This window comes from Elaeis guineensis, chromosome 8 (assembly GCF_000442705.2).
Source record: "Elaeis guineensis isolate ETL-2024a chromosome 8, EG11, whole genome shotgun sequence".
Lineage (NCBI taxonomy): Eukaryota > Viridiplantae > Streptophyta > Magnoliopsida > Arecales > Arecaceae > Elaeis > Elaeis guineensis.
This window is the reverse complement of record NC_026000.2, coordinates 2205014-2216322: the sequence shown is the minus strand read 5'-3', so window position 1 is coordinate 2216322 and position 11309 is coordinate 2205014. Positions and strand designations below refer to the sequence as shown.

The window sequence follows — 11309 nt, the reverse complement described above, 5'->3', positions numbered from 1 at the left end:
ACTCGACTCCCTCCCCCCTCTGTCTCCTCCTCCTCCTTCGTATGGATCCCCTCTCTCTGCCTCCTCCCCTTCGTTCAGCCCCCTACCCCCTATGCCTCCTCTTCCATCTATAGTGGGATTGGGAGTTGGAAGCCATGGATGGCACAGGGAAAAAAAAATTTAATGACTGTTGACGGTGAAGTAGTGGACTGCTGCTCGTGATCTGTGAGTCTGTAATCGTGTGTCCCACTTCGTGAGATCATGAAATTTTTTTTTTGATAGAACTAGGAGATATTATTGATGATTCAATGCTATTATTTTATCTTCTATTGATTATTTTATCTTTAATTTTTTTATAGATTATTAAAATGACTTCTGTTGAGGGGAGTATGCCATCCATGGGTGATACTAGTAATACTTCATCTTCTGGAGTTAGAGGTAAAAATGATCCTGCATGGAATCATTGTAGAGAAGCTCCAAAACTTAGTGGTAATACCAAAAAGATGAAGTTGACATATTTGTATTGTGAAAAGGCATTTGCTGGTGGTGGGATCAATCGCTTCAAACAACATCTTGCTGGAGTAAAAGGAGAAGTAGAACCATGCCGCAAGATGCCGGTAGATATTCACCATTAAATAATATAAAATATTCAAGCTATTGGTGAGAAGAAGAAAAGAGCAAAGACAATGGATGAAAATTACAATCCCTTTAGTGTAAGGTATAAGGAACATGAGGAACAAGTATATTATAGGTAATTGGGTGAAGATGATGACATACAAGAAATTTCTTATTTATCACTTTTAACTTTTTTTTAAAGATGTTAAATTGAAATATCGTATATTATTATGTACTTATTTGTTAAAGCTTTTTATGTTGCTAGCAGATGTGGATGGTTATGTTTTAAAATTGGATTATATATTTGAGCTTGTATCAAATTTTGGTATTTCTGGATATAAGGTTAGCAGTTGGTTAGATCAATATATCTTTACCAGCTTCATTTGTGTGGCTGATAAATGCATGCTTGCTAATTTTTAAAATTTATAAATTTATGATTTATTATCTGATGAAGCTTTTTATGATTTATGTTATCTCGTGGATATAATGCACGAGATACCATGGATTATACGATAGAAATATCAAATAAGTTTAAATTATTGGTTAAGTAGTTATTATGAATTTATAATTTTATGTCATTAAATTTTTATATTCATAAATATTTTAATCTAATTATTTATATTTATGAGATTATAATTATATTTTATTTATATTTTGATATTTGCAGTATTGAAATATATATTATCAGAACTGTTGTTATATTTTTAGATATAAATAAATTATTAAATTATTAAATTTTATATTTTATGTATTGATCTACCGATTTAATTTTTAAATTAATGATTGGACTGCTGATCCACTGGTTTGATATTTTGTCAGGATCAAAGTCCGGATCAGATTTAATTACATTGATTGCATGATAGGATCGTTGCAACTCAAGATCAGGAAGACATGAAGTAACGTTGTACTTAAAATGCACCAACCAACACAGGGCACGTTGTAGTGGAACCTTCAACCAGATATGATTGAAGAGAATTTTTTTTTAAAAAAAAAACCTTAGAAACCCCGTTTATAATTTTTATTTATAAAATATTACCCGGCTAACAGTTATAGCCTTGCTTGGTATCCATTTAGACCCTATCACACTATGTTGTTTTTTTTTTTTCGATTTTTCGTTAGAGGAAGGAAGAATGTATTTTAAGACAATGATTGCTACCGAATATTTCCTCTCTTCACCGGAAACACCTCTCCTGGTTGTGTCAGTTCCCGTACCAGCCGGGTCAAGTCGAACCTGAATCATCTTGCAAGGAACCACAGGCTGGCTCACAAACTGCCCTTAAATTGGAAGGCCAGTATTGGCCTCCTCCAATGAGCCTCTGAAAAAATCAGTTGGGCCCACACACATGCCCGCGCTTCGATGCTACCGCCTTTCCCACTACACTGATATAATTAATACGGATTCCCCTAATTCCAACCTACCAGAATTTACTAAGAAAGCATCCTCATCCCCATCCCCATCCCCATTGCCCATGTTCTTTCGAAGTATTTTTCACTGACGGGGCTTGCTTTGCGTCTTTGACCATCCAAGCATCGATTCAACGGTCAGGATCTTATGACCCTAAGAATAATTAAAAGCTAGAGAATAATGATGGAATAAAAAAAATGGGGAAAGGGCGCTGCCGAATTCCGATCCCCGTGCCGCGGCCTCGACCGGGGGAGAACGACAAATAAACCGCAAACCGGTCCGGCGAAGACCGGACCGCTACATTATTGCCACGGGAAGCGCTTCTCATCTCAGCCACCGAGGCAAACGACCAAAGAGAGGGAAAGTGGGAACCAGGGCTTTGAAGTCAAAATTCACCGAGATTTTTTACGGGCCGTTGGAGGCGGCCAAAGGGAAGGAGCCACGCAGAAGATGGAATCGGAGGGTGCGCCTCTCAAGGCGGGCGAGGGCGTGGGACCGCAGTCAGCCGGTAAACGAAGGACGGCTAAGGGGAGGGGCATCCAGCCGCACGTTGGCGGACGGGGGCGTCCCGGGTGGGGGCCGCCAAGTTGGGCGGAGGGGATGCAGCGCTGGGGGGTATAAAGCAAGGTCCCAACGGTACAACAAGGGCTACCGTGAGCCCCTTGTCCATCCCTCTCTTACTCCCGTTATTTGTTTCTTTGTTCCAGATAAAGAGAGGAATAAAAAGGGAGGATAATGGTAGCTTCCTCTGGCCTCCTCTCTTGCCAGGGCTTGGGGTTGTAGGGACTTTCTTTCTCTTCTGGAATTCCAATCTCTTAGCTGTTTGTCTTGTTTTTTTTTTTTTTTCCGCGTGTGTGTGTTGGGAGGGGGTGTGCAGAGGAGGAGGGGGAGGAGATGGGAGACAAAGGGATCAGTCTGGAGGAGATCAAGAACGAGACCGTTGATTTGGTGAGCAGCTACTTCTACTGCTAATCTCCTATCTTCTCCTTTCTTGTCTTGCCCTTAATACCTCTGCTTTTCTTCAGTCTAGTTTTAGTTGAAATTGGCTCTCTTTTTTTTGGTGAAATTTTGACCTTCTTCGTTGAGTTTTGATGCCGATTTCCCTTTTTTTTTTTTCATTATTTTCTATGTGGACGATGGGATGGAGATCAGTTGAAGGGATTGATTTTTTTAATGTTGTGGAACAGAGTACGATCTCTTGCAGATCTACTGTAAAACATGGTTACGCTCGCTATTCCAGTTTGGTATAACTTTGCCTTTGGAAAATATATTTTTTTTGGTCTCCTTTAGAATGAAAATGGAACAGCAAGCTAATCAATTTTAACCGTTCTTCTCTTCATGCAATACGATGAAACGGAAATATTTTTTTCCCAAACATTATTTTCATGGTATACGATAAAATAGAAATAATATTTCTCTATATATTTCTCGGAGGTCGAGCTATATTAATTTTTAAATAATAAATAAAATAAATTCAATGTTTAGAATTATCCATACTAACTCTGTTAAAGCTTCTCGCCGTCTTGGGTCTCATGAACGGTTTTTTTAGTGCTCCCGTCTCTGCACCTCCAATCCGGAACCCAAGCTAGCTTCCACTGCCGTCCACTGTCATACGGCCCTTCGGGGGTCGTGACAGGGTGGTTCTTGTATTATCTATTCCTTTGCACGTCGCTCAAAGTCCATGCGTACGGTGATTAGCTTGGTAGATTTTTTTGTTCTTCCGTGGTACTTCAACAGTTTTCTTTTTTTTTTTTTCTTTCTTTCTTTTACGAACCTTAAAAGAAAAGGAAATTTAAAAAATAAAAATAAAATATCTTGGTGATATCTCCGTTCGATACACGCTAACCCACGTACGCCAGCTTTTCGATGCTGATCGAACGGGGGCCGGGTGGTGCGTGGTGGTGTTGGTGGGCTTCCACTATGTTCTGCCAACTCTTTGGTGGGCCCGATAGTAATAAGTGACATAGAACGATGATGGTGATTTGTGGATCAATGCGATGCGTTAGTTAGCGATTTATCTTTTTATTTATTTGTGGCTTTGTGCACATGGGAGTGGGGTCCCACTGTTCGTTGACTTGCAAGCCACGATCACAATTTGGTGCACGATATCCGCGCGGTTCTTCTTGTCAACTGTTTCACACTGCTAGTTGTCCATTTTCCCTTTTTTTTTTTTTTTTTTTTTTGTTCGTATAGAATTTAATGATTCCGACGTAATTGTTGCCATCCACTGAGAAAGTATCTCCATGCCAAACTTGCCAAGTCTATCTACGTTATGAGTTGCTTCAATTATGTGAAGTTTATCCTGGTGGTTGGATTCGAACATGTATTTTTTTTTTTTTGTTTTTTTGGTGGAAACCTTAACATGCTTTCGGAAGTGGAGCAAATGACGACTATGAACAGTTTCTACATAGGGGATCGTCCCTACATCAATCGACTATTTGAACGATCCTGAAGTCGAGGACTTGGTGCATAGACTCGGCCGAGTTTACGTTTATACAAAATTTTTGCACTTCTGATTGTAATTTATATGGATTTGTCGGATAATTTTATTCTTTGGTGGAGCGGTGGTCTCGGCTACTGACTTGTTTGGGCTCTGGGTTTGTTCCGCAGGAACGGGTTCCAATAGAGGAAGTGTTCGAACAGCTCAAATGCACCCGGGAGGGTCTCTCGTCGGAGGAGGGAGCCAACCGGCTCCAAATCTTCGGCCCCAACAAGCTAGAAGAGAAGAAGGTCTTTTTCTCTTACTTTAACCCCCCAAAAGTTAATTTTTTTCCTTTTTTTTTTTTTTTTGGTTCTTTTTCTGAAAGCTAGAATGATGCTTTTGTAACAGGAAAGCAAATTTCTCAAGTTCTTGGGTTTTATGTGGAACCCCCTCTCCTGGGTCATGGAGATGGCCGCTATCATGGCTATTGCCTTGGCCAACGGTGGCGGGAAGCCCCCAGACTGGGAAGACTTCGTGGGAATCGTTGCACTGCTATTTATCAACTCCACCATCTCTTTCATTGAAGAGAACAACGCCGGCAATGCAGCGGCTGCCCTCATGGCTAGCCTCGCTCCAAAAACAAAGGTAAGAAGAAGCTCAAACCTTTGTTACAAAGAAAAAAAAAAAAATCATATCTTTTCTTTAGATGACGAATGAATCGTCTCTCCTTGTATTTGTCGTCCGATGCCTGTAGGTGCTCAGAGATGGAAGATGGAGTGAGGAGGAGGCCGCCATTCTGGTTCCTGGAGACATCATCAGTATCAAACTGGGAGATATCATCCCGGCCGATGCACGTCTGCTCGAAGGAGATCCTCTCAAGATCGATCAATCCGCGCTGACCGGCGAGTCCTTGCCTGTCACCAAGAATCCGGGAGACGAGATATTCTCCGGTTCCACCTGCAAGCAAGGTGAGATCGAGGCCGTCGTCATTGCCACCGGAGTTCATACCTTCTTCGGGAAGGCAGCCCATTTGGTGGACAGCACCAACCAAGTGGGACACTTCCAGAAGGTCTTGACGGCCATTGGTAACTTCTGTATCTGCTCTATCGCCGTCGGGATCATCGTCGAGATCATAGTCATGTTCCCGATCCAACACCGCAAGTACAGGGATGGGATCGACAACCTGTTGGTCCTTTTGATCGGAGGAATACCGATTGCCATGCCGACCGTGTTGTCGGTGACCATGGCCATTGGCTCTCACAGGCTCTCCCAGCAAGGTGCCATCACCAAGAGGATGACTGCTATCGAGGAGATGGCCGGCATGGATGTCCTCTGCAGTGACAAAACTGGCACGCTGACCCTGAACAAGCTCAGTGTGGACAAAAACCTGATTGAGGTGTTTGCAAAAGGTGTGGATAGAGACCATGTGGTCCTATTGGCAGCCAGAGCATCCAGGACTGAGAACCAGGATGCTATCGATGCTGCCATGGTTGGGATGCTTGCTGACCCCAAAGAGGTATAGTTTGACTGATATCTCCATTAGTCAAGTCTCTCTGTTCATGTGTTCCATCTATCCACTTTCAGCATAATAACAATGAGTTTTTGAATTTATAGCAATGTGGAAAGTTTATTGTTTTTTCTCCTTAATGTTTAATCAAGTAAATCAATTTATGATACTCAGGCAAGGGCTGGCATTACGGAGGTGCATTTCCTCCCCTTCAACCCTGTCGACAAGAGAACTGCTCTAACCTACGTCGATGACCATGGCAACTGGCATCGTGTGAGTAAAGGTGCTCCTGAACAGGTATAATGTTTTTTGGAGTCCTGCATCCTTTGGATTTTCACTTGGCTTTGAGTAGATTATGTAGTTCCCATGTCCAGATAACTTATGGCTCACTAATTCTAATTGGTCAATGGAAACAGATTATGAACATTTGCAACTGCAGGGAGGATGTCAGGAAAAAGGTTCACACTGTGATCGACAAATTTGCGGAACGTGGGCTGCGGTCACTGGCTGTTGCAAGACAGGTTCATGATTGGAGTCATTATTAGTTGTCTTGATAGCATAATGAATTCCTTATTCCTTATATTATTGGTCTTGATTCCTTTGCAGGAAGTTCCTGAGAAAACCAAGGAGAGTCCCGGGGGACCTTGGCAATTTGTTGGTCTGTTGCCTCTCTTTGACCCTCCAAGGCACGATAGTGCAGAAACCATTCGCAAGGCTCTCAACCTCGGCGTGAATGTGAAGATGATTACAGGTAATTAGGCTAATCCTTTCCATCGCTAAATTATCCATTCATTATAGCTTTAGTTTGCTATCTGTTCTTAATCCAATTTTCTGCCTTCAGGGGATCAGCTTGCGATTGCTAAGGAGACTGGCCGGAGGCTTGGAATGGGAACAAACATGTATCCTTCCTCTTCATTGCTTGGTCAACACAAAGATGATTCGATTGCTGGACTTCCGGTAGATGAATTGATTGAGAAGGCCGATGGATTTGCTGGAGTTTTCCCTGGTGTGCTTCATGTGCATATTCCCTGCTGATAAATTCGAACGTTCATATTTGATTGTAGTAACGGTGGGCCATTTTCTTTTCTTTCTGAAACAGAGCATAAATACGAAATCGTGAAGAAGTTGCAGGAGAGGAAGCACATATGTGGAATGACAGGGGATGGTGTGAATGATGCACCGGCATTGAAGAAGGCTGATATAGGAATTGCTGTTGCCGATGCCACCGATGCTGCTAGAAGTGCTTCTGATATTGTCCTCACTCAACCTGGGCTCAGTGTTATCATCAGTGCCGTTCTTACCAGCAGAGCCATCTTCCAGAGAATGAAGAACTACACTGTAAGCTCTATCTATCGATGTTCATTTTCCATATCTTCCTTGTTTGCGTTTTACTGGGTCTGATATAATCTCCCTTTTCTTGTCTGTCACTTGCAGATCTATGCAGTTTCTATCACCATCCGTATTGTGGTAAGTACCAAATAGAGATCTGACTTTGCAAATTACTACTTTCTTTCTGGTATGATGGTTAGATTGTCAGACTTTTTTCCTTGTAGAACGTTGATAATTATTTTTCCTACAGAACTGTGGATACTTATATGACCTGCTCTCACTTCTGCCAAAATTTTGTAGCTTGGATTTTTGCTTATTGCTCTGATATGGAAGTTCGACTTCTCGCCTTTCATGGTTTTGATCATTGCGATCCTTAATGATGGTGAATCCCTCACTGAATAATTTAATTGTGTGATTTCTTTGTTCCATCAACTGCTAAACTGACAGAGATTGCCCTCCTATGTGGTAATCTGAATGCAGGTACAATCATGACAATCTCGAAAGACCGTGTGAAGCCATCTCCGATGCCGGATAGCTGGAAGTTGAAAGAGATTTTCGCCACTGGTATTGTGCTGGGTACTTACCTGGCATTAATGACTGTCATCTTCTTCTGGGCTATGAAAGAGACTGATTTCTTCTCGGTGAGCATTTTAAATCCTCTTCTTCTACGTCCAGAACTGCTTTTGGAGGAGCATGGTTACTGATTCTGCCACATTATCTACCAGCTAAAATTGATTTGTTCAATTATGATGCCATGATGCAGGATAAATTCAAGGTTAGATCATTGAGGCACAACGAACATGAAATGATGGCTGCATTATACCTGCAAGTCAGTATTGTGAGTCAGGCCCTCATATTTGTGACCCGGTCCCGCAGTTGGTGCTTTGTTGAACGCCCTGGACTTCTTCTAGTCAGTGCTTTTTTGATTGCTCAACTTGTAAGTTCTACCTTATTTCTTCTGGTCTTTTTTTTTTTTTCCCATAATACCTCAGTATTAGCAAGTGCTGTGGGCATATCATAATCACATCAACCGACATGTATTTACTTTCAAGCAATCCAAACGTTTAACATATGAAACATGGAACCCAGCGAGACTGTGAGACACAAGCTCATTTTTTCTACAGCTTGACTCTGATATTTTCTATGAGTGGAGCTGAATTCCACTATTCACCAACTTCAATTATCCATATTCCACATCACATATGAGACCTTGTCTGTCCTGATGGTACTAATTCTAGTTCTTGGCCCATCAGAACCTGGAGCTAGTGCAGTGCTCCAATCAAACCTTATCCGTATTTTGTCTTCAAACTACTGTTGTTACTACCATGACTGAAACAATATTTCCTGTCGGCAGGTTGCAACTCTCATAGCTGTTTATGCCAACTGGGGTTTTGCACGAATTAAAGGTATTGGGTGGGGCTGGGCTGGAGTGATCTGGCTCTACAGTATTGTTTTCTTTGTCCCACTTGACTGGTTCAAATTTGCCATTCGCTACATTCTAAGTGGAAAAGCTTGGGACAACCTCCTAGAGAGCAAGGTATGGCACCTATTTCATGCCCTACTACCTAATCATTTTATAGATTTCTCATATAATTAATGGCCCTCCATTTTCCTGGTTGCTTGCTGCTAATTTTTCTGCAATCCATTCACTTTCATGACTACAGACTGCCTTCACCACCAAGAAGGATTATGGAAGAGAGGAGAGGGAAGCTCAATGGGCTTTGGCACAGAGAACACTTCATGGCCTCCAACCTCCAGAAACTAGCGCACTCTTCAATGAAAAGAACAGCTACCGTGAGCTTTCAGAAATTGCCGAGCAGGCCAAACGGCGAGCGGAGATCGCAAGGTAAGGGGTTCTAAAATTCCAAGAAGTAGCTGCAACTCTCCAAGTCACCATGCTTTTCAAAATTTTTGCCGGAGGCTTTATGCACAAACTAGTCAAATATTCAATGGCTTTTGCCAATATTTTTCTTTTTCATCTCACGGTTGTAACTGTTCTCATTTTTAACCATCTGGGTCATCTTAGATAATTCTAATTTGCCAGTTGTTCCTATAAGGGCTACCTTTGGAGCTTTTGATATCCTTTTGCATAGTTCACATGTTACCATAGGTCTTCTCCTCTTCTTAAATCCTAAATCTTCCTAAAAGTTTGGTTATGCATGCCCTTACGATCATTGCTTTTGCTTTTCTACCATGTTGCCTTTAGCTGACTTCAAACTCCTTCGAGTTCCTCTGCTGCTTGTTCCTAATTTTATCACACATTCGTTGCAACATTCTCCTACACCACATTGCTTCTCTAGTTACTTTGATTCATTTGGCTTTTCATCCCAATGCCTGCCATGTAATCTCTATTCACTTTGGGCACCGATCAACAAGTGTTGAAGTGGTATAAAGTGACAAATGAGAGGCTGTCATTTCTCTTAAATAAGATCACTGATTGCTAGACGTCTGACATTTTAATGTTCATTTTCAGGCTAAGAGAGCTTAACACTCTAAAGGGTCATGTGGAATCGGTGGTCAAGCTGAAGGGTCTCGACATCAGCACCATCCAGCAGAGTTACACAGTCTAGGAAAGAGATCTGGACGAAGTAATGGGCATTAAAGGGAAGCAAGGGGCGCTTAAGATTAGGGGAAAGTGGGAATTATGTCTGTATTGATTGTAGCCAGTGCAATGTAATGCTACGACTGTCTCAGCAAGTTATATTCGTTTTCCTGTCTTCTCACCATGAGCACTGCGGATGTACGATGAAAATATATCATGCAAACCTCTCATTCCTCTCTCTCTCTCACTCACACACACATTTGGTAAAGGTTCCATCTTTATTTTATTTATTTATTATTATTATTATTATTTTCCTGCGGGGGGAGGTGCTGGGGTGGGCTTTTAGTTCTGTAACCTTGGTTGGTGAGGAAATTTGTTAAGAGGTATTGCTACTTTGTGGATGATGGGAGAATGCTCTCTGCATTTTGGTCCTCGTCAGAGTGGGCGCCAGATGCCAGCTGACCCCTCCTGAAATTGTTAAAATACGATTTGATATTTAAATGATGGATCAATGACAATGTTCATCGGTGGCCATTGTGATTGTTGTTATATGATGCTTTTGTAGCGATCATAACCAAAATATACACCTGTATATTTGGTTATTTGATTTTGTAACATGAACAGTTCTTCGAGCATTTTCATTACAGGCATGCCTAGATTTGTCACCATTTTGAGTTAGATTTTCAGGCTAGATAAGCCCAACCCAACATATAGTCTCCCTCTCAATCAAAAAAGATTAAAAAAAAAAAAAAAAAAAGATCTTGGTTGTTCTGATTCTTTAACATCCTCATGCATCTCTTTCCCTCTGTAATTCCCGGAACGTCGATCTACATGCCAGAACTGGACTTGGCCCCGCTTGATTTGGCCTGCTTTAAAGTAATTCACAAGAGATCAGGTGCGAAATCTGAAATTTTCAAATGCTTTCTTCTCCTTGCCTGTCATTTAAATTAGATACCATTGTTCGTCTTGTCGCGGTGCCAAATTAGCGGCTGCCGGTGAAGCAAAATGGCGCATAAGAGGATCCAGTGATGCTGGGAAGTGCCGTCTCTCGAACAAAGTTCAAATATAAGATAAGAAATTTTGTAATCCAAACCCAAACTCACTTGGGCTATTGTATCAGCTTTTTTTTTTTTCCCCTTCTAACTGTGGTTAACCATGGTTGATCTTGGAGGCGACGGGAGTTTAAATTGGCTGACGTGCCCAATGGACCACTCTACGGCCTAAGTACTCTCTCTTCTTCTGGTCAAGGCAATGACGTGAGAACTGTAGTCCTAGAGAAATCAGGAGGACCATGAGTGCAAAGGTTTTGTCTGAGACTCAGACGACTGTGACAATGCCCGTTGTATCAATGACTCTGTTCTTATAGTAGGTTTCATCATCTGCTCAAATCTGCTAGCCAAATGACAAGAACACCAATATCCCTTCGAACATGTAATACATTATTTGGATTGGGGGTACACGGAGATTTATAAGGGAAAGGGAGGGGAGGGTAAAGAATAAATGTCTGTTT

At 41.7% G+C, this 11309-nt stretch overlaps 1 protein-coding gene across 1 annotated transcript; it reads left to right on the top strand.

Moving 5' to 3' along the window:
• The first annotated feature begins 2635 nt into the window (after positions 1 to 2635).
• LOC105050809 (plasma membrane ATPase) lies at positions 2636 to 10037 on the top strand. The gene is made up of 16 exons (XM_010930976.4): positions 2636 to 2947; positions 4610 to 4729; positions 4830 to 5066; positions 5176 to 5937; positions 6103 to 6225; positions 6345 to 6449; positions 6535 to 6679; positions 6770 to 6934; positions 7028 to 7266; positions 7363 to 7395; positions 7558 to 7639; positions 7738 to 7898; positions 8021 to 8194; positions 8612 to 8794; positions 8922 to 9103; positions 9731 to 10037. The coding sequence occupies exons 1-16, from the start codon at positions 2894 to 2896 to the stop codon at positions 9825 to 9827; spliced, it is 2862 nt and encodes a 953-aa protein (XP_010929278.1). The 5' UTR covers positions 2636 to 2893; the 3' UTR covers positions 9828 to 10037.
• Positions 10038 to 11309: the final 1272 nt, after the last annotated feature.